This window comes from Pogonomyrmex barbatus, unplaced genomic scaffold (assembly GCF_055798465.1).
Source record: "Pogonomyrmex barbatus isolate J1 unplaced genomic scaffold, ASM5579846v1 scaffold11, whole genome shotgun sequence".
Classification (NCBI taxonomy): domain Eukaryota; kingdom Metazoa; phylum Arthropoda; class Insecta; order Hymenoptera; family Formicidae; genus Pogonomyrmex; species Pogonomyrmex barbatus.
Genome location: NW_028297107.1, coordinates 6,363,480 through 6,385,807, shown reverse-complemented (window position 1 = coordinate 6,385,807; position 22,328 = coordinate 6,363,480). Strand labels below are relative to the sequence as shown.

At 31.1% G+C, this 22,328-nt stretch overlaps 5 protein-coding genes across 15 annotated transcripts; 1 reads left to right on the top strand and 4 right to left on the bottom strand.

Annotated features, from left to right (window-relative positions):
* The first annotated feature begins 262 nt into the window (after positions 1-262).
* Positions 263-12,002, top strand: Sptz (zinc finger FYVE-type containing 26 spastizin). The gene is made up of 14 exons (XM_011637739.3): positions 263-429; positions 497-677; positions 753-1,397; positions 1,516-2,850; positions 4,952-5,098; positions 5,164-5,728; positions 5,791-6,038; positions 6,133-6,666; positions 6,739-7,932; positions 8,013-8,522; positions 8,690-9,054; positions 9,153-10,753; positions 10,906-11,159; positions 11,288-12,002. Exons 1-14 carry the CDS (start codon positions 263-265, stop codon positions 11,453-11,455), a joined length of 7,914 nt encoding a protein of 2,637 aa, XP_011636041.2. The 3' UTR covers positions 11,456-12,002.
* On the bottom strand, positions 2,891-4,937 carry LOC148937737 (uncharacterized). Of its 2 annotated transcripts, XM_089070927.1 has the most exons (5): positions 4,830-4,916; positions 4,451-4,750; positions 4,205-4,349; positions 3,471-4,079; positions 2,896-3,392 (listed from the first exon to the last, which is right to left on the bottom strand). In XM_089070927.1, exons 1-5 carry the CDS (start codon positions 4,899-4,901, stop codon positions 3,184-3,186), a joined length of 1,335 nt encoding a protein of 444 aa, XP_088927053.1. In that variant the 5' UTR covers positions 4,902-4,916; the 3' UTR covers positions 2,896-3,183. The 2 variants fall into 2 exon arrangements, with proteins under 2 accessions (XP_088927052.1, XP_088927053.1); XM_089070926.1 differs by having other exon boundaries at positions 2,891-4,079; positions 4,816-4,937.
* LOC148937736 (uncharacterized protein C14orf119) lies at positions 11,986-14,007 on the bottom strand. Of its 3 annotated transcripts, none has more exons than XM_089070930.1 (2): positions 13,745-14,007; positions 11,986-13,351 (listed from the first exon to the last, which is right to left on the bottom strand). In XM_089070930.1, exon 2 carries the CDS (start codon positions 13,342-13,344, stop codon positions 13,000-13,002), a length of 345 nt encoding a protein of 114 aa, XP_088927056.1. In that variant the 5' UTR covers positions 13,345-13,351; positions 13,745-14,007; the 3' UTR covers positions 11,986-12,999. The 3 variants fall into 3 exon arrangements, with proteins under 3 accessions (XP_088927056.1, XP_088927055.1, XP_088927054.1); XM_089070929.1 differs by having other exon boundaries at positions 13,782-14,007; XM_089070928.1 differs by having other exon boundaries at positions 13,625-13,754.
* A 19-nt stretch (positions 14,008-14,026) lies between these two features.
* On the bottom strand, positions 14,027-14,936 carry LOC105426488 (uncharacterized). 6 transcript variants are annotated; one of them, XM_089070933.1, is made up of 3 exons: positions 14,492-14,929; positions 14,295-14,399; positions 14,027-14,175 (listed from the first exon to the last, which is right to left on the bottom strand). In XM_089070933.1, coding segments are annotated over exons 1-3 (285 nt in total). In that variant the 5' UTR covers positions 14,670-14,929; the 3' UTR covers positions 14,027-14,173. The 6 variants fall into 6 exon arrangements, with proteins under 6 accessions (XP_088927059.1, XP_011636037.2, XP_011636039.2 ...); XM_011637735.3 differs by having other exon boundaries at positions 14,468-14,928; XM_011637737.3 differs by having other exon boundaries at positions 14,483-14,913.
* Positions 14,937-15,038: 102 nt separating this feature from the next.
* Positions 15,039-18,493, bottom strand: LOC105426586 (uncharacterized). Of its 3 annotated transcripts, none has more exons than XM_089070922.1 (5): positions 18,130-18,493; positions 17,491-17,798; positions 16,732-17,422; positions 16,131-16,403; positions 15,039-16,035 (listed from the first exon to the last, which is right to left on the bottom strand). In XM_089070922.1, exons 2-5 carry the CDS (start codon positions 17,775-17,777, stop codon positions 15,817-15,819), a joined length of 1,470 nt encoding a protein of 489 aa, XP_088927048.1. In that variant the 5' UTR covers positions 17,778-17,798; positions 18,130-18,493; the 3' UTR covers positions 15,039-15,816. The 3 variants fall into 3 exon arrangements, with proteins under 3 accessions (XP_088927048.1, XP_088927047.1, XP_088927050.1); XM_089070921.1 differs by having other exon boundaries at positions 17,491-17,788; positions 18,130-18,492; XM_089070924.1 differs by lacking the exon at positions 18,130-18,493 and adding an exon at positions 17,881-18,103 and having other exon boundaries at positions 17,491-17,788.
* Positions 18,494-22,328: the final 3,835 nt, after the last annotated feature.

Here is a 22,328-nt window from a genome sequence, read left to right as displayed (position 1 = left end):
TTTATAACCAAAAAACACAAGCAAAAGATAGGTTATGTTCGAATATCAGGAAAAGTTTGATAAGGCTTTCTACGATACAGCATTGTGTTTAACTGTATTTTATACATTTATTTTTTTTCTCTCTACATTTTGCAAACGTGATAATAAATAACGTTGTTGGATCTTATAAAAAACAGCATGGCTAAAGAAAAAAATGAGAAAAATGAAATAAAATGAAGGATTAAGTTCGATATGTCATATACAATATATTCTCAAAGGAACAATGTCGAAACAAACAAGAATGGAATTGAACAAATGTATTTCATCTCGATTATGGTACACGTCTCTAAATATCTTTCACATAAACAATGATAGCAACTTCTTGAAGGAATTCCATCACAATTGCTGTGTCGACTTGCCAGAATTGGAAGCTATAATTGAAAGTTTAACGTGAGTGAACTTCATTTATCATTTATAATATGTTTTTTTATTTTACGATATATATGTATATTTGTAGACATTCTCCAAGTGAAGAGCAATATCAATGGATCGCCTATATATTGCTGTCAAAACTCATAGACAGCAAATCATCCAATATTCATTCCGAAATTCAGTGCAATATTCAAACGCAACTCAATTGTATACAAATAAAAAATGCAATAGAGTTATGTGGTAATGTACCAGACTATTTATATAAGGTATTTCTATTTATAAAATTTGCTTCTGTGTTTTTTATATTAGTTGTCCTTAAAAATAAGAATTTCAATTTTCAGGGATTATTTTTTCTTCGAGACATAAGTGCAGAACATAGCGTAAAATATACTTCGACTACTACATTTAAACAGATTCTTACATTCCTAAAAGAAAATATATATATTAATATAGAAATTGTTTGTTGGATTATAAATAAATTAATATCTATAATGCCAAATGCATATGATATTGTTAATGACTTGCAAAATGTTTGTTTTGATGCATTGAAATCATGTCTAGAACATACACCAGTCAGAAGGACTTGGTATTTAAATCATGAAGCAATTAATTCCTTCGAAACTGATTTAACTATTCATAACAATTCTTTACAAGTTGTTCTATGTCTTTTGTCAAAAATGGATATAGGCGCAGATGCAGAAATAGAATTTTTAAAAACGATATGTCCTACACTGTCAAAATCATATCATATTAAAGATATTGAATTTGCATTATATTCAAGAAAAGATAACAAACTGTTAAGCAAGTGGCTTTCATTTTGGAATAAAATGCATGCGTGTTCTGAAAGCGTGACTAATTTACTCACCGCATATAAAATCAGTGAGAGCATATTTAAGTTAACAAAAAATTCTCGAATTATATTATGTAAACAACAACTACTTAAAAGAATAAGTACAAGGAAATTGCATTGGTTAAATGATATTTTGGTAAGTTTTATCTTTCAAGCTTTTTTAACTTTAAAAATTTTAACTAAAAAAAAAAATAACAGACCAATAAATGAGATATATATTTATATTTGTACTTTATTATAATGAATTCTTACAGGATATATGTTATACATTGACTATAGAAAAAAAATACAGCGAAGTTGAATTGTTGTTATCATGTGACTTATTAAAGAGATTATATCCTGTGTTATTGTTCAAAATATTAAATGATTGTCCACATGAGGAAATTAATTCTCTTGAAAATTGTGATAGTAGCATTTTTATCTGCGAATCCATCAATTTCTTTCTAGAAAAATGTTGCTTTAATCTATACAACGATTGTGATTTAAACAAATTATATACACTCTTAAAAAGCCATATCAGAATTATAGAATATATTTTACAATGGAAAAAAAATCACTTTATAAAAACGAAATTAGATACTGAAAAATTAAAAAATTCACAAATCGACTCGATTGAACAAATAATATCTCTGAAACAGATTCTGTCTCTTTTACAAAAACACAATGTACTTTCCATCTTGAAACTCACAATAAATATACATGATCAAGATCACAGTACCATCCAAAATTTACTGAAAGAGACTTCTGTGAGTGAATCTGGGATCTTTCAAGCATATTGCTGCATAATAAATGCTTTAAAAGCTATTCTTTTATGTGAATTTTATAACACAGAGTATGAACAGATTATTAAATATTTCACAGAAATGGTATCACATTTATCCTCTCTGTTACCTTTATCGTTAAGGATAGAAACGATGGAAAATATATTTTCCTTGTTGTTTTTGCGCTATGAAGATTTCAATATTACAAACGCTAGTTCCAAAGATGATGATTACAATATTCGTAAATTGATAGAATATGAAAAGTCAGGCTTTATAGCTGATAAATATGCTGTAAGAGATACACTATATTATTTATGGAAGAGTACTGTGATTACAACAGAAGAAATCAATAAATTGCGAGTACTCGGGTTGCACGAAGAAATGCAAAAACTTCATGAAGATATATCTACCTTTACATCAACTCTAATGGACACTCGATGGAGATTAAAATTTTATATGGGACCTTATTTTATTGAAGACGTTGGTGTTCCAGGAGATGAATCTGATAATTCCACCGTTATAAATAAATCAGAATTTGTAATCTCTCCAAAATTAAGTTTTCCACATCACATCAAAGAAGATATACTTTTTTATAAAAGGGATAGCGCCTCGGATGAAACTAAAGTTAAATCTGACAGTAGCTCGGAATCCAGCTTATTGGGTAGCAATAAACGCAGAAAACGTTTAAAGAGTACTACAGCAATGGCAGATTGTTTAACAACGAAAGATAAATTATCCTTGATAAATTTAATGCTGGCTTCGAAAGAAAGCCTAATTTTGCATTGTTTATGGAAAGGCGATTTTCAGAAAGCGCAAGAAGTAATTAAGGTAATGCTTTATACAAATAATACATATATCATATGTATGTCTTTTATATCTGCTATCTGTGCAAATGAGAGATCTAAGTTGAACAAACAAGTATCATATCTTCACAAACAAGTTATGATAAATTATTATGGTATAATTAGATATAACTATTTCTGAATACTAATTTAACAAATGTTAACTCATTCATTATTTGAAGATGTAAACACATTTCTCATTCGTCCAGAGGTATATTTTTATTTTTATATTAAAAGACTTCTGAGCAATATGTAAGCCAATAGATACTTAAGTTTGATTTGCTCTGGATTATATGGAGGTCGGCGAACATGTTAATATTCATATATTTTTTATTGCGGCCTCAAATGTTTCATATACATCACGTTCACTTTCAGTAGGTTCATATTTAATAGGCTCCTTCACATATTTCTCTTTTTTTAAATCCTTTATGAAAGTACCTGGTGGATTCATCACATAATATCGTTTGATAGATATAATCCTTTTACGCGGAAAACAAAATTTACAACGAAAACAACAGCAACACCAACCTGAAACGTTACATGCATGTAATAATAATCCTCTCCAAGAAAAGATGCAAGAATAAATAAATGTTGAATTGAAATTACCTCTTTGACACCAACAGGGAATTGCCAGACAAATGTAAATCAATAACCAAACTCTTAGAACTAACCATGTTCTCAAGAGAATCTTCTTCATAGTCATCATGTCTTTTGTGTGTTGAAAATCGTATAAAAGGCATCCTATCGCATTAATTCCAATCTGGCGTAATTCTTCCGCCGTACAATTCTTAGGTCGTTTCATACCTATTATTCTTTTTAACGCTTTCTTTGGTACATCCTCCGATTCTTCTTTTTCAGTATAATTCAATACCTTCTTATATTTTATATCGTATTCCAGCTGCTGTTCATATTCCATTTTGAATTTCTTATAATCGTATGGTTCTTCGTAAAGATCATTACCTGCAAGAGTAGATATTTCCGAAGTCGACTGATCCAAAATACTTTTTATTCCTTCGTTTGTATTTTCTTGATCGTATTCGTACAAATTGTATCGCGTATATGTCTCTTGCATTTTTGCAAAGTATTTCGTTGTCTCGTCGACTGTAATATTTCTGTCTCTTATCGGTTGGAGAAAATCTATCTCTTCGTTTATCGTCGTTCCATAATGGTTATTTATTTCTTCGTGCTTTATTCTACCGCTTTTTATACTTTTGTCTATTTATTTGAGAATTATTGATGGAAAAACATTTTTTATAAACATTTTCCTCTATATTGATTAATATCATATTTATACTAAATGCTATATTTATACTAAAATGATTTATTATAATTATCAATACCTGTAGCAATATTTATTGTCTTCTTTCTCTGATTCTGTAATTTTTCAAAATTCCACACATTTTTCTTTTTCTTATTAGAACCAATATAGTTAATTCTTTTAATTGATGTTACATGAGTAGTTATCTGCTTCATAGTTTTGAAATACTGGTTTGAAAACAATTACAAAAAATGAAATTTAATATATTTATTTATTTATTTAGTAAGGAACATCGCTAATTCTTTCCTCTTTTAGATAAGATACTCACTTCGTCCAATTCGTCTTTAAAACCAGCAATAAATGGTTTATTTTCTTGTTCTAAATTGAATATCTCTTTCGCGTGTGGTTGCAAATAGGGCAAAATATCTGAATACTGTTTCTTGTTTTCGCTGTTACGTTCATTATAATGTTTTACATGAGAATGTAATGATCTGTATTTGTCTTCGTCTTCTGCAAGAGGCTTCAAATCCGCAAGGTCCTCTGGCTGAATCATCTCATTTTCGCTTTCCTCGTTATAATTCATATCATCTAGCGCGATTTCAAAAACTTTCGTGTCACGCATATCGATCTACAATAAATAGCGATTACAATTTTAATCGATATTGTAATTTGAATTATAAGAAAAAAGTTTACCTTAAATACTTAACTGCGTGCGAAAATGTTTGCGAGATATGAATTTGAATTATTAATAGAAACATAGCTGTCTTTTGATACAACATCTTAAATTAACTTTTTCTGACGTTATTCAGAAATATATTCTATTCCCTAGATGTTCTCTATGGAAAATACACGATTAGATGGCGAGATTCGATTTTCAGAAGCGCTTCGCTTATTTAAACGGGATTTATTTAAACACCTTTATACCTTAGACACGACAGATTATTTTAAAGAAAGCTCAGCGACTTCTACATTAGAGGTAAATATTCATAATTCGTAATGTAAATTTTACCGTACCAATATTGGATGTAAATATGTTTGCAGAATATAAAACTCGCTGCGCAGGAAGGTGTACAATCTTCTAGGCACATCAATCAACTTGAAACATTTCTGGCATCTCAACAAGTACATTTACGAATGTTAGATACGGATATTCTGCCTAGCAACGAACTGTTAACTCTTAGCGTGCTAGATCTAAGTCTGACTATAAGTCAAACGCATCAAATCTCGAATAATCTATGCAACGTAGCCATGAAATATCTGAAACTCTGCAAGACGTTTGACGGCACGGGACATGCGAGTTTCTTCTCGAAGATCTATCAATTGTTTTACGAATATAAGAATGCATCGGTGACAACTATACTGTGTGATGCCAAAATTCCATTATACATAAAGGAATGGAGAGAGAACATTGCCGTTTGGAGCGAATTTGAGAATAATTATCGCGTGTTTTACGATCTTGAGAGAACGGAGACCGAAACGCGTTCTTGTAATAATAATTATGTTTTAGGATTGGAAATGATAGAAAAAATGTCTAATATTTTTAATAACGAGAAATATCTTTATAATATCTATTCTCATCTACAGCTTGTATCCACTATTATTCCAGGTATTAAAATAAATTTGTTTATTAAATTTATGAATTGTACTAATTTACTATTTTGTTTTTAGATGACAGTAATGTACAGACAGTGTCTGATTTATTAAAGACACCGTTGCATCATTATTTTGGATATCAGATATTCGATTTGATGGTAGAACCAGATAAGCTCGAAAGGATTGCTTCTAGTTTGCAAGTGAATTTAATATACAGCATCCTTGTAAATGCATGTCCTAGTATTTCTTGTTATACCGAAAGAAACTGCAATAGTATTAAGGGTTCTGAATGCGTTATACTGAATCAAAATCGAGAAGAATCGGTATGAAATTTATGAATATAAATGAATATGAATATAAAATTTTTTACTTAAGTATATATGATATAGCGTAATAATGGAATATCGTCTTTTGCAGGACGTAAAAAATGTTACAATTAAAGGACCGAATCAATGCGTCTCAGAAATATTGACAGAGCTCCTGCAAGTTCTGTACAATATAAGTTCGGGACGATCTCATTTAGATAACTTATATTTAAGAAGCATTTCTGATCATGTAGACGTACGAACGGTGCTAAGTAAAACAGCGAGTCTTGCTAGTCTCGATCTCAGTGAATTATCTGTAGGAGATGAAACATTGACATTTTTCTTGAACGTTTGGAACATCATGTTTCTTCATGCGAGTTTGGATGTGTGGTCCAAGGATCTGCCCATCAAAAATTTAAGGCACACCATTTCCTTAATGTCGATTGGTTACATGATTGGTGATCTAGGCCTAGTGACACTTGCCGCTCTCCGATCAAAATTACTGGGTAGCCTCGCAAATGACTTTAAATTCTTCACACGAGTGGAGGAGCTCAACGAATTGGCATGGCAGGATTTAGATCTCGTGCAAAATCCCAAAATTATCTTCGCGATGGCTAATGAATTTTACGGCACGCCTGAAATTCGTGTAAGCTAACAGTCGATTAATTATTCATTATGATAAACGGAATAGACATGACCAATGTTGCTCACATTGTAGGTGTACGAGACGCAGACATTGAATGATGCATTGAACGATGCGGCTCGCAATTATATTACATATTACTCATTGGCATCGTCCGATAACGAATTCATAGATGAATCAAGACGAAAAATCAGTTTACCCGATATCGTGCGGCAATATCAAAACATAGTTTCACGAAATACTGATATCAGGACGACGAACGCTAATGAGAATTTGCTCCCAATAGAGGGTTTCGAAAACTTAAACGACAGTACAGATATAAAATATATTGCGTCCAATTATACATATGAGGTGATATTAAAATATTCTAAGCATAATCTGTCTAGCGTCACAACCACAGATATTACGGAAACATCTCTCTGGCAAACTCAGATACTAAGGCCTAGTTTATTGCAATATCTCGAAGGACATTGTTGGCTCCTCTCTTATCTTATACAGAGAATGCATAACGAAAATCCGACTATTTTGGAAAATAGTTACGATAATATAAAACGTACCGCATGTCTTGAGAATCTCTTAAATTCCCCGTGGATCTACAAACTGAAGTCGTTGTTTAATAATAATCAAACTCTTGCCGCTATTTACGATAACGTACCTATGCACGAATTATGGTGTTATTTCGAACTTGGCGAAGATCGTAATTGGCAGAATTCTTTGGAGATATTAAACGCACTGTCTGACAATGTCATGAAATATAATACAGAGTTGCAGCGTTTTAAGGATTTGCTTTTAAGTCACGCGCTCTCCAATCTGGGTGTTCTTTCTATTACAAAAATGCTGCAGTATTTATATCAAATCAAAGATATATACATATTGGCGCAAACGATATTACACAACGTCAACAAATGGCCTATGATTCTATGCGAGCACGCATTGATTCACGCGTTGCAACACGAGTATAGTTACAAATTGCCGGCGCATTGCAAGCACCGGATGAACGGCATCTTGTGTAGAATAACGATCTTTCATAAAATGATCCCATACTGCATGAGTAGATCGAACAGTACGTGGTATGACATCGTATATTGCACAGAGAGGATCGATCCGTTTGAAATTATGAAGTCTTTGATTGACGCGGATCAATTCGAGTTGTGTTTAGAATGGTTGGGATGTCAAGCGTTTTCTCTGGAAATGCAAACTCCCGTGATGCAAAACTTTCTAATAGGCCTTTTGAAAAATGAACAACAAAATTTCAAACAAGCTCTAAAGGTATAAACAAAAATTCAGTTGTAAGCATCATAATTAAACCGTTTTTGAAAACTTTTATTAATGATTCTGTAATATTTTAGTTTCTTCAAGCGTTATCGTCAAGTCAGTCAATGAAGATATGTAAGGGAGTTCTGAAAAAATTAGAATCTGCCAACGCGCTGCAGTTTGTCGCCAACTATTTATTAGATCACTGCAAGGCAGTGGAACAACCCAAGTATCGGAAAACTTTAGTGGGACTAGAAATTTTGAAAATGTTGGAAAATAAAGATAGAGCTTTATACATTCATTTGATAAAAGAACCATTATTGATACTGGAACAATTATTAATGAATTGTAAATTTGAAAATATTCAAAAGATTTTAGATACCTTACACGACGATTTACAACACCCCGATATAGACATTAGCAATTTTGACAGAGTTATAAGATTTTACGCTAAAAAGTCGTTAGATTTCCGTGTATCGTTCCAACGTGATGGTGTCGAGAATAGAACTAAAAATATTCCGCAATCTAATCCTGAGGTAGAAAATAATGAATTTGTTATGCCTGTTAATGTACCTACTAAAGAAGAATGGATTCCTAACGATAGGGTAATTTGAAAACATTCGATTATAATATTACAACTAACGTAGATTTTTTTCAAGTTTGCATGCTTTCTTTAAAATAATATTCAAACTACAAAAATGCCTGATTTTAATTTTATTAAGCATATCTTTCATTCTGTATTTGTATAATGAAATTGTTATTTATTTAATAGGCAAGAGAATGCGGTTGTTGCAAAGTCGTAATATTTTCGATGTTCAATAGACGACATCACTGTCGGCGATGCGGCCGTGTTGTTTGCGCCACATGTTCTCAGCATCGCATGCAGGTTGCCGGTTATCCCAATTCCGTGCTAGTACGTGTATGCGATGATTGTAAACGTCAAACAGTATTGCAAATGCGTGCGGCGCAAAATGCTCCGTCAACAACCAGCAGTGAGGTTTTTGATTATTGGCGATTGACAAGAGACGAAAAGCACAATCGCACTATAAGAGAAGAGTTTTCGTTCGAATATGCGCCTAATATTTCGCTCTGTCTCGCCATTCTTAATTTGCACTTGGATCCTAAGATGTATACAAGGTAATACATTTCTTTTAAGAAGAGGGATGTACGATGATTCGAAAATAATCAAAATGTTAAATATTTTATATTAAATATTTTTTTATTTTATCGCACAGCTTTTTATTGGACCGTTGCGATGAAATGAAGCAATTGCTTCAACCTGTTAGCGGAGGTAAGATAAACCCCGAAGTTGATCACGCGGTAATCATCAAGATGATACGTTCTTTATTAATCGCGGCTAAGATGAAGTGTGCGAAATTTGGATTCAACACTGGCCTCGCACACTGCGATCGATTCTTATCGCAAGTGGATCTGATTGCGATTCTAATTCAGTCCGATTGCGTGACTCTCATACCGACAGACGATCTCGACGAGCACACGTTGAGGAAGCTGCGTGATCTCCTCACTGAAAAGGAGCAATGGACATTGGCATTGGATGTCAGTACGAAGGCAGGATTGGACACACAGGGCGTATGGGCTGCATGGGGAAAAGCTTGTTTAAAAGTGGGATATTTGAAACAGGCAAGAGAAAAGTTTCACCATTGCCTCGATAAAATTGTCGATCACGAAGACCTTGACGATTGGGTTGTATTATCTTATCCTAAAGAACCAGTCGAGAGTCCCAAGAGAGAATTAACGGAAACAATGACGTCCGCACTGAAAAAAAATGAAATATCCGATCAAGAGAAGAGAACCTGCAGAATCGGTCACTCGAAGAGAACTGAATATTCCAAGTACCGGCCATTGAAAGATCCGCCGTTACTCACAGAAATCCTGCAAATATTAGATAATTTGAGCATACATCGATCTCGAACGCAGCATCCGTCACAATTAAAATCTGACACAGCGCAAGAAATCTTACAGACACTCAACAGTCTAAAGACCATCAGTCAAAATCAGTTTATTGTTAAATATCTGATACCCGCTAATCAAACAGTTTATTATCAAGAAAGTATATATTATCTATTGGCATATGGAAGTTATTCCTCTATTTTACAGTTCTTTCTGAAACATCAAGAGTTTGATAAATGTCTAGTATATATCTTAGAAAACGATGTAGAGTGCGATTTGTTTCTTAATGGAGTTTACCTCTATTGTTTAAAGAACGGTTACACTGAGAAACTTCACGATGCGATGAGAACGAAAGATCCCACTTTAGTTATTTGGAGAAAGTATTTGATATATGTTTGCCACTTTATGGAAAGGAAGCAATACTGGTACATTTTATATCAGATACAGCTCTTCATGAAAGATTGTATAAGAGCGTCGATGACGTGTATCCGTTTTTATATTAACGAGACGAACACTTATTCAGATTTGCATAACAAAGCACATTTATTACGAGATGCACAAAAACATCTAGAATCGGAACTGCAAATGGAAAATTTGACTAAAAGAAGAAAAAGCATAAATTCCGGTCATAGCAGCCAAAGTACCTTGGCAATGGAGATGGAACCTTCAGAAATAGACAGACATATTAACACTATATGTAGACAGATAGAAATTGTCAAATTTTTAGCAAATTGTGAAAAAGAAGAAAGAGTCTCGACTGATTTTTTAAACCTTTTCCCAGATATTGATAGCGATAACTCTCAGACGTTTCAGTTGCCTACGTTATTTGGTAATCAACAACAGAAGATACATTTAGCTGTTCTAGCTATATTGTGCGGTCGTGATATTGGGGAAGGATTCGGCATAGCTTTCAGGATAATGCAAGGTTGGTTAGAAATAGAATAATTATTCATTTTTTCGCGCATACATAATTTTTAAATTAATAAAATAATATACAAAATGCAACAAGTTTATATGTAACACATAATATATGTTGCTACAGATAAATCAGTATTTGTCAATGTATTATTTTTACAGATTATAATCTTCCTCAACAGAAAGTATATTCTTTAGCTGGTCATGTATTGGCTTTGAAAAATAACACAGCCGCAATTGAGCAATTGATCAAATGTTGTCGCAGCTCTGGAGCACCCAATGCACATGTCATCTCTGATCATGTTTTGACACATTGTGTGAAATTATTATTGACTCATTCGTATAGCGAACAGAATCCGACACTCAAAAATCATATAGATATTTTAATCAGATTGATAATCGATACAGAACTTAGAGTAAGATTCATTTCAAGTAGATCAATATATATATATATATATAACTGTGGTTATAGATAATTTTTTAGAAATTCAAAAGAAATTTCTAATGTACTATTTCATGTTGCTCACAATACTATTTTTTCCAGATAAATGCATACATTGAAAGCAAACAATTGAAGGCTGCATATCTGCTTGCAGTTAAGCATTCTAGAGCACAAGATATAAGGAGAATTTTAAAAGAATCGGATAGACTTGGTCAAAATGCAATTAAAGCGATATGCTTAAAGTGGTTGCAACAAGAACCAAAAGGATAAGCATTCAGATGGTGATTTGAAAAAGATTAAGATTAAAATAATATGTAATGTTTAAAAAGAATTTTCAAGATTTTAGAAAGCTGATATTCATTAAAATTTGATTAATATAAAAGTTAATCAGAAATAAAAATGACTATTTTATTTTGATAACAAATCATAACAAAATAAATACAAGACATGATATTTTATATCAGAATATATTGGTCAAATATTTTTGGATATGTAAAATCTTATAAAGCATTCATTTTTTAGCGATTTTACTTTATGTTTATGTACAACATAAATAGAAAAATGGATTTATATAAAAGTCATAAATTTATAAAAAATGAAATTATTTATATTAAAACAAAAAATTGTTTCTATCAATGACAAGATTACATTTTATTACTGAATCTCATAATTATTATTAGATTATTTTTGAGTATTAAACATCTCTTTTAATATCTGATATAATTTTAAGATAATTGTAAGACTGAAATAGATAAATAATATAAGATATTATAAAATGAAATATATTAATATAATAAAAATGATATTTAAAAAGTAATGTATTTATTGCAATACAATATAAAATTTTTTGCATCCATTACAAAAGATCCTATATATATTTGTAAATTTCTATAGATTATAAGAACATATACCTTGTATTTTTTTACAATTTTAAAATCATAGAAAAGATTTGTTTTCATTCTTATATCTAAAAATTAAAGTTTATTAAGCTCATAAAAAATACAATAGAATTGAAGTTTTGTAAATGTCACAAATAGGATTTTCTATAAGAGAATCACATCATTTTCATTTTATTAAAAGTTTTTAAAACTATAATTATTACTAGTCATTATTGAAAATTATACAATATTTGCTAATTTTTCTAAGAAAATTAATTATAAATTTTTCTTAAATCTAAAGTAATTCATAATTCAAATTATATATCAAATTTTTACAGCCATTATCATTATGTTATACATATATACGCATATAAAGTTTCATAACTTTAGTTATATATAATATATAATATAGATAAGACTTGACCGTAATGACAATGTTTAGATGAAATATTAAACATATGAAATGCAAAGATAAAGGAATGTATATAATAAAAGAGCTACATTTTCCACATCAATAAAAATGGGAAAACAAAATTTTAGAAATATTTATACATTTACTTTTTACTTTAAGCAATTTCAATTTATTAGTTTTAACATGTATCTATTTCATAGTAATTGAAAATTTTTTTAAATATTTTATGTCAATTAAAATTAGAAAGAATTTTTTAATCTTGAAAGTGGCACAAACTATATTTTAGTAACAAAGAATGTATAAAATAGTGGAGATAACTTGATATGTGATTATCAACATCAAAATTTTATTTATGACACTTTCAAGTTAAATAACTTGTGTGTGTGTGTGTGTGTGTGTATATATATAAGAAATAAATATATAAATATAAAAAGATAAACTTGCCCCAAATTTGTCATAATTTAAAAAGAAACTAGAAATGCTATGTCTATGGAATAAGTTGTAAAATATGAGATGCTTGCTTGTTACTGTTTATCTTCTGCCAATGCTGATAATCTTTCTTCATACTTTTCAGCAAACTTACTATCTGTATTCTTAATAGCTGTTAACAAAGAATCTTTTTCACGTTGTGACCAATTGCTACTCCACTCTCTAAAGAGCTTAACGCGACACTGAAACAAGCTTGGTGGTCTATCAGATCCTTCACAACCCAACTTTTCCATTCCAGCGACTAGTCCATTCACAAGCCCTGAAGGACCACAATTCTCCAACAACACACTCAAAAAATCATTCCGCTGCATTTCGGACCATTCTTGAAACCATTCTATCATGTAACGCAGTTGAGCTTCGTTTGACAATGTAGTAGACATGTTCCAGCTTGAAAAATAAAGATTCAAGTCAACTATTTCATTATGATTGTGTTTTACAATTATTAATTTTAACAATAAAAAAAGAATATGTAAAATTTGTTTTTGACGTCAAAAGATAGCAAGAATATTTAGCGGAACAATTATATTCGCTATATTTACATAATGTTCGCGTCTACAGAATCAAATCTGTTAAAAATGTTTTATAAACTGCTACAAATTTTGTTAGCAAGTTACATTGAAGTTTGATTTTATTATATTTTGTTAATAAATTTTGATATACTTCTGCCGGTGTTCTGTCAGCAGCATTACATGCCAAATTCTATACAAAATCTACCAAGAAAAAATTTACAACACCACGCTATAAAATCTATTCCCGGCACTTGGCTGTATATTTACATACACATATGTTGAATTTTATGTATGTGTGTGTTGCATACGTCATTCACTGCGAATTAAACACGATTGTCAGCTGTTCATCTTTTCTTATTGTCACGATTAGACAGATCAGGGAGACGGCAGCATTTATCCCGAAGAGACATGCGAATAGAAGCAGTGTGTAACGGTGGAAAAAAATTTCTAGGTTACGTTCGCCAGTCTCGCGATAGAAATGCAGTTAGATTCGCAAGGTGAGCAGCCCGTACGAATGGAAATAATCATCCTAACGCGTGCAACGGTGAATTACCAGGTTGTGCTTCGACCTTGGCAGGCTGCGTCCGCCGCTACGTCCGTCGTCGTTTAACGGCTATCGATCTCGCGTAGAGGAACGCGTGTTATCGCGTTCTAGCCATCTGTCATCACGGAGCACGGCGGATCCGATAAAAATGCCGCGCTCTAGAACACAAGCGGAATGTGGGAACGTGTCCATGAAACAATAATTAAATGCCTCATTAGAATATCAGCAGCATAACGTTTATTAACGGAATACACGAAAATTCAAATGGATAACTTGCATTTTTTGGGGTTAGTCTGCGTCTCGTTTGCCTCCGTTTTGTCGTCTTCTTCCCCGTCTTCCTCGATCGAGTCCGAATCGGAAGAAATCGATTGACTCGCCGTTTCTGCGCAAATTGATCGAACAGTGAATTTCGCGAAAAGTGAAAGAAGGAAATTGTTTACAGAATATTACGTGCGATCGAGTTACTTTGCGCACCGCCAGACGCGTCTCGCTGTTGAACCAGCACGGTTAAAAAATCGTTCACGTTCGACTGCATGTCTCGCAGGTTCTGCATCAGCGTCTTTAGATCATCCCCGTTGGATCGAGTAGCTTCGTGCTCGTGGATACATTTTTCCCCGTCGTATATCTTTACCTGTACGCCGCTAGCGTTCATCGTGATTCAACAGCGTTTGAATTTTGTGTGCGTGAACGCGCGTTTCTCCCAGGCGGTCCGGGATATCATTGGTCGTTGACGGAAGTAATATGCGCCGTCGATGTTTTTTCAAAACTCATTTACACACTGCGTCTCACTCAGGTAGTTTGAGACGTTTTTACCCGTATTCTTTTGTTGAAATCTTTCCGCAGAGTTTAATTGTGAGATCTCTAAAAATAGATCCGAAAGATATTTCGAAGTATTTTGAAATCTACCCTTAATTACAATAAAGTCCAAAAATATCATAAATTGAAACATAAGATATATTACTACGTTTATTGTCCGCATTCTGCATAATTATACAAATACGATGATATGAATAGATGTGAATATGTATTACTCATGTATTTATTTATATATTGTACATTGAATATTGAATAGGGAATATTTAATAATGTAATCAATATTTTATATATTATGCTAAACAACGTTATTTAGTCTAAGGAAATATAATATAATATAATGTAATATAATAATATAATGTAATATAATAATATAATATAATATAATAATATAATATAATTAAGTAATATTAATAATCAAGTAAATAATAATAAAAATTTTGATGTTAACAATTATATAAGTTATAGATTAATAAATAATATAAAATAAACGGTTTTTGTTTGTCAAATAAAATAAGAAAAATAATATAATGGAATATTATTAAACTTATATGTTATACCATATGTATACATACATGTATACATCCCGTTTCACGAATTAGACATAGATACATTAAAATATAAAAACTATAAAATATTTTAATAACTTCTTTGTCAATCTTACATGAAATATTTATGGAAATTAAAAATAAAAAGTAAAATAAGAAGTAAAAAAACACTTTTAATTTTTTTAGAATAGCAAATTAAACATTACTTAATGATATTCTTCTAAAAGATATCTTCGAAATTTTAAAATATTTTTTTAAACATTTTCGAGAAAATATTTTCTCACTTACTAAGAAGTTTACAGTAACTATAAACCGTTTATTTTTTTAAAATCCATTAAAGTATGATATTGATTCAATTATTGTTTTTAAATGCATAATGTTATACTAGGAAATTATAAACTATCATAATAATTCTAGTTATTAGTTAATTCTTGTCGATTAGTTAGTTCTAATATTTAAGTTAGAACTTTTTTTTTCTACAGATAATCCACACATTTCTTCTACTAAATCAGTTATGTCCTTTACATTTAAGAGATTTTTAATTTTTTTACAAGTTTCTGTATGAGCCGGATATTTTTTTTCGAGTAAAGGACAAAAATTATTATTCAAAAAAGATGATATATTCAAAGTATTGAAGTCTAGAAATTTGTAATATACCTAAAAAATAGAAAATAATCAATGATTTCAATTATTTAAAAAATTTATAATAATAGATCATAAAATATTATAAATGTTTTTTTATATCTAAATACCTGAAATTTTTTGTGCACCGGATCTATTTCAAGAGCTTTTAAAAAATATTCTGCCGCATTTGGTATGTCTTCATGAAGAGAATAGTATGTTACTGCAATCGCTAAAAGCATAGCTATTTGTCGTGATTTAATTGACTGATCATATTTTTTCAACATTCGTAATAAATGAGGTAGTGGTTCCAGCTGTCCTGTTTCCCAACCATATTGTATATAAGACAATTCTGCTACTAAATTATTGCATTCAGCGGCTTTTTTGAAATATTTGATTGCTTCCTAAAAATGCAATTTGATAGCTTCCTATAATTACTTTTTAAAAATATACAAAAGGAAATGGTATGATATTGAAAAAATTAAAGAGATATATTAATAGATAAATATAAGTTGTATAACGTACAGATGTTGATGATATTTATATATATTTTTCAAACTAAAATTTATTTGAGAGTATCAAAAATTAATGTTACTAATATCCAATATCATTGTACAACTCATTAACAGCTTAATTATTAATATGTGCCTATTTATTATCAGAATTTTATAAAATTTAATTAAAATTATTTTAAATTTTTTAAATAGTATATGATTCTATTATTGTACTAACTTTATAATCCCCACTTTGCTCATATAACATTGCAGTATAATGTAGATATGTGGTATTATTTGGCACTATTTTATTTACAGCATCAAGACACTTTTTTGCTGAATATCTTTCATCTGAAATTCTTGTACGCAGAAATATAAGAGCTAATTTTAATAGCACTTTATGATTAGTAGGATTTGTATTTAACATCTTTTTGGCTTTACTTATAACTTCTCTTTCATTAGCATTTTTTTTTATCACATAATCTCTTGATCTAATAAATTTTTTGAAACTTTCCATACACATTTGTAAGTAATATACTTCAAACATTTGATTTTTAGATATAGCGTGTGCTATCTCAAAATGATTTTTTTCTGAATCTGATACATCACTGGATACGTTTGTTGCACGTCTCTTACGTCTAAGATTTTTTCCCAGAATAAAATGCCATAGCGCACAATCTTGATTCATTTTTATTGCTCTTTTAGCAGTGTCAATTGCTTCTTCTATGCCGAAATCATGTAAGCATGACCATATACTGCTTTTACATCCATATAAAGCACCTGATTCAATATCATTAAAATCCTTAGGATCAATAATATTTTCTAATATTTCTTTTATTTCATCCATATTATTAGATTCATATAACAAAAAACATTTTGTAGCATAAAAAACATGTTCGATTGTTCTTATGATTTGATGCAATTCTTGGCTGTAATTATAAATAATATAAGTAAAAAAATTTTTTAAATATAAATAAGTAAATATTGTATATCATACTCTTGTTGAATCTGCATTAAAATCTGTTCAGCTTTTTCAATTTCTTTCATTGCAATATCATTATCTGCACTTATTACATCTTTGTAACATCTATATAAACATTTTAATAACACTTCTAAAGGATAAGATGATTTGATATCTACTGTATCAGCATATTCTTCATCTCTATATTTAGAACCTGTTACAATATACTTTATTAGACTGTCTAACATTTCCCAGTTAAATGGGCATTCTAATTTTGTAAGTTTTAACTTTGTAGTTACTTCCTCTGATTCATTAGATGCCATGTTCTTGAAATCTGAAATAAACTTAATATGATAAAAGTTTACAGTCGTCATCTCCAATTTTGATAAAATTAGATTTATTAACGCTTCGATGTGTAACATTTACCTTTAATATTATCGATAATATATTTAAAAGTATATTTTTAGATTCAAAATTAAACTCTTAACAAAAAAATTTGTTAGCTTTACTTGCACAATTTAGAGTTTATTCTTTTTTATTTCCTCATAAATCTGAACATATTTATTCAATTATTTCAAATACAAAAGCACAAAAAAGCATAATTAAAGATTTAAAGTTTGCAAATAAATTATATTTTCATATTGTAACAGCAATACAGCAGTATGAAATACAAACCTTTCACTTTGGTTTAATACGTACTACTAATACGTACTAATAATTATCTGAATTACGGCACAAATACAACAATTGTTTCGTTTCGATTGTTAATATAAACTTCTATCAGTAATATTTGTTTTCGAACTGAATAAAATAGTATCAAACACACAATAATCAGAAGACTTGATAGTATATCTGTGGTGTCTCATAATGGGAATCCCCGACCGTTGTTTTTTTTTTCCCCGTAGCAACAAATCCTGGCCCTGAAATTCATTGGCTATTCATAGGCTGCGTTCCAATATTCACTGGCAGCACTGCGAATACTATTCCGATATACGCAACAAAGGGTACTGTCCAGAGTATGTAATAGTGTGTGAATCGGGCCGGATTTTTTGGGCATGCGTGGCGACAGACATAAGACAGCAACGTATGTGACGTAGCGATGTTGGGCGCAAAAGTTTGGCGTGAAATGGTGCAAAAGTTTTAACGGAATCATCGTCGATTAGGTTAGATACAAGTAAGATAAGTATTTTACATGTAATACTTATATTTTTGCATGATAAATTCTTTTTAAATTATAAAAATTTTTATGTGATTATGGATAGGCAATCAATGTAACATAATTTTACTCATATTAGGTACGTTACTGATATCCTATTCGCCGCGCATGCGTGAAAAACCCGGCCCGATTCACACACTGATATGTAAGTTGCTCTCTTGGGTTGCGTTCCGATATTCATTGTCAGTGCTGAAAATATATAGTTTAGGTTACATGTATTATAGATTTTCAGTACTGACAGTGAATATCGGAACGCAGCCACAGTATGTAGATACAGTAGCTTCACTCTGCTCAATATCCGAAATGGTTGTCACTCGCGCATGACGGAAATGCACACTCAACAATATGACGGTTCAAAAAAATTGTGTATAACCTTAATGTAACCGTAGTATAATCACAGTAAATTTACATAAACATGAATAAAAGAAGTGGATATCGATGTTTATTTAATAATTGTGAAAGTACAAGTACTAAACAAAGGAAAAAAGAAACACTATTTAGATTTCCAAAACATACAAAAAGGTATTATTCATTGTATTATTTAAACCATAATATTTATTTTAACATAATTAAAAAGTTAGATCTAGTTTACATTTCTTGTTACTTATGAAAAATGAATTAATTTGTACTCTGCTGATTTATAACTTTTGTAATTATTGCACACACACACACACACACACACACACACACACACACACACACACACACACACACAACTATAAATAATCTTTCAATTAATGGATTTGTTTGAACTCTATAATTTTTATCTGAAATTTTATTTTTTAATAAATATATATAACAATATATACACATATCATAAATATATATTTTCTATATTTAATAATTGTGTTTTGCATATTTGTTATACATATATTGGCAATGGAAATAAACTTATACATGAATTAAATGCAAATAAAAAATTTCGAATAATCCTTATTGTATTTGTTAATTTACATAAGGTAAATGTCAAGGTATGAAAAAATGAAAAATAAAAAGTGAAAAATGAAAAGTGAAAAACGTAGTTACATGATTGACAGTTCACGTGAAACTTTTCACATATAACGATTATGTAGCTTGGATGCGTGGAAAGTGAAATCATGAAACATAGTTTCATAGCTTTTATAGCTAATGAAAATTATTTTATTGGTACAGTATTATATACATCTTTTAATAACTAATTGTATATGTACTACGGTCACTTAATCCTAACGTAGCTGTAATCTTCTCTGGGTGCTTTTCAACACATACACAGGCGACACTGTGTAACACAGTGTCTACACTGGTGCTTTCCATTATGACAGAGAGACACAGAACGACACTGCGTAACACTGCTCAATCTTAAGTTTGGCCGTGTCGGACGTCAATAACGCCAACATATCAAGCAAAATTATTTTTTTAAGTGTGGTACTAATATACATTCCGGTCATTATTGTCATTTTGAATGCGTTCCGTTTTTTGCATGATACGCATAATGCATCATTTATTCTTGTTTAATGTATTGTGATAAGGATAAATGATATATCACGCGTATTATGCGAGAAATGGAACGCATTCTTTATCTGCAAAAAAATGTCTTCGTTGCATTCAAATAACGTAATACCGAACCCGGAATTCTAGGTAATCAATTCAGTTTTTTTTTATTTAAAGAACTATATAAGCTTAAAAACATTACATATTTGTTGATAATCCATTATTTGTACAAATTCTATTGGATTAAGTTTTATTGCAGATATGTTCTTTTGTCGATATTATAAAGAAATTATTCCTATATTAGATGTTTTCATGTTAAAAACGTATGCCTGTTGTAACATTGGATCGAAATATTTCAAGATTTAGGCTCTGCCCCGTGTTCCAAATAACGGATAATTAAAAAATGAAATAAGGATTTCTATAAATAAACAGATATATTTTATTATTAGGTGTATAAAAAAGTTCTGAGCTTTAGATTTCATACAATCGAAATAACAATTTAAATTTTATATATCTTCCCGCCTTTTTGCGATTTTAAAGCGTTGACATTTGGCCTTCTAAAATGCCATACGGTTTGGAGTTTGATGCACATGACCTCAAAAATCAATAGTGTTCACGATGGCAATAACAAAAGAACATATTCGATTTTCCATCCACTTCGCGTTTCATCTGAAGAAAAATGCTGCTGAAGCCACTGCAATGATTTGTGCTGCATATGGAGAGAACGCTGTAAGTCATGCTACATGTAAAAGATGGTATCAAAAATTTTGCTAAGGAGATTTCAGTCTTGAAGATGAACCGCGTGCTGGACGCCCTCAAAAGATTGAAACGGACGAATTGCAAGCACTGCTGGATATAAATTCTGCGCAAACTGAAAAGGAGCTTGCAGAACAGCTTGGCGTTACGCAGCAAATCATTTCCGTACGTTTACATACGATGGGAAAGATTCGGAAGGAAAGCAGATGGGTTTCCGCATGAATTGTCCGAAGACAACAAAAATCGTCGGCGTGACACTGCACTCATTTTGCTTTTAAAGTTCCGGAAAAAAGATTTTCTGCACAAAATCATTACAGGCGATGAAGAGTGGATTCTTTATGATAACCCTAAACGTAGAAAATCATAGGTTGACCCTGGTCAACCTTCGACATCGACGTCAAAGCCCAATATCCACGCCAAGAAGGTTTTGCTCTGTATCTGGTGGGATTGGAAAGGTGTGTTGTATTACGAGTTGTTACAACCGGGTGAAACAATACACGGCAAACCGCTACCAACAACAATTGACCAATTTGAGCGATGCATTAGAAGAAAAGAGGCCATTTACTGGCCAAAGACGTCGTAAAGTGATCTTGCTTCATGACAATGCTCGACCACATGTTGCGAAAGCGACTCAGGACCATATCTTTGCGTTAGGCTGGGAACTTCTCCCGCACGCGGCGTATAGCCCAGACATGGCGCCTTCCGATTACTATCTATTCCGGTCGCTGCAGCATCATTTGGCTGATACACATTTCGTGAGATTTGAAGAGATACGAAAATGCATTGATGACTTTATCGTTTCGAAGCCGATGAGCTTCTATCGTCAAGGAATTCGTAAGCTACCCGAAAGATGGCAAAAGGTCGTTGATGCAAACGGGGAATATTTCGTTGATTAATATTTTTTTGTTTGTTTTTGAATAAAGATTGAATTTTACAAAAAAAAGCTCAGAACTTTTTTGTACACCTAATAACATTTTATAAAAATTATATAATAATTTATAAAATCATGTACTAATTAAAAACAAAATATAAAATATATAAAAATATAATTTTTGTCCTTCAAATATAACAATTTTTGTCAACGTGTGTCGAATGAAAAAATTATGTTTATTTTTTGTTTCACACGCTTCGAAGTACGGCATTTTAACATTATTACGTTTAAATAAGTTTGTGCAATCAATTTAATTAACTCCTATTTATGGTTTTCAAGAATATGCAAGTTTCGTATATAATCGTCAAATGAAATAATATGAACTGATATGCACTGACCAATCACTCACGCTTCAATGACGTCACGCATTTTAGTTCGTGGGACATGGTAGCCACTGTCCAAATTAATGTTGGCGTTACGAGTGAAGTGAGCTACTAGCAGTCCATATTTATATAATTAAAGGTATAGACATCTGTGCATCAGAAGAAGAAAGATTAACTC

Coding starts and splice junctions, on each gene's coding strand:
- LOC105426488 (XM_089070931.1), bottom strand. CDS start 14,669: ATGAACGCTAGCGGCGTACAGGTAAAGATATACGACGGGGAAAAATGT. Junction 14,400..14,467: donor GCAAAGTAACTCGATCGCAC/GTAATATTCTGT, acceptor CAATTTGCGCAG/AAACGGCGAGTCAATCGATT.
- Sptz (XM_011637739.3), top strand. CDS start 263: ATGTCGAAACAAACAAGAATGGAATTGAACAAATGTATTTCATCTCGA. Junction 678..752: donor TACCAGACTATTTATATAAG/GTATTTCTATTT, acceptor TTCAATTTTCAG/GGATTATTTTTTCTTCGAGA. Junction 5,099..5,163: donor CAGCGACTTCTACATTAGAG/GTAAATATTCAT, acceptor ATATGTTTGCAG/AATATAAAACTCGCTGCGCA.
- LOC105426586 (XM_089070922.1), bottom strand. CDS start 17,777: ATGGCATCTAATGAATCAGAGGAAGTAACTACAAAGTTAAAACTTACA. Junction 16,404..16,731: donor AGCAAAGTGGGGATTATAAA/GTTAGTACAATA, acceptor TTGCATTTTTAG/GAAGCAATCAAATATTTCAA. Junction 16,036..16,130: donor CGGTGCACAAAAAATTTCAG/GTATTTAGATAT, acceptor TCTATTTTTTAG/GTATATTACAAATTTCTAGA.
- LOC148937736 (XM_089070928.1), bottom strand. CDS start 13,650: ATGCTGCTGACAGAACACCGGCAGAA. Junction 13,352..13,624: donor CTGACAGAACACCGGCAGAA/GTATATCAAAAT, acceptor TTATTTTTCAAG/CTGGAACATGTCTACTACAT.
- LOC148937737 (XM_089070926.1), bottom strand. CDS start 4,744: ATGCGTGACACGAAAGTTTTTGAAATCGCGCTAGATGATATGAATTAT. Junction 4,350..4,450: donor TTAAAGACGAATTGGACGAA/GTGAGTATCTTA, acceptor TTTTCAAACCAG/TATTTCAAAACTATGAAGCA. Junction 4,080..4,204: donor GACAATAAATATTGCTACAG/GTATTGATAATT, acceptor TCAAATAAATAG/ACAAAAGTATAAAAAGCGGT.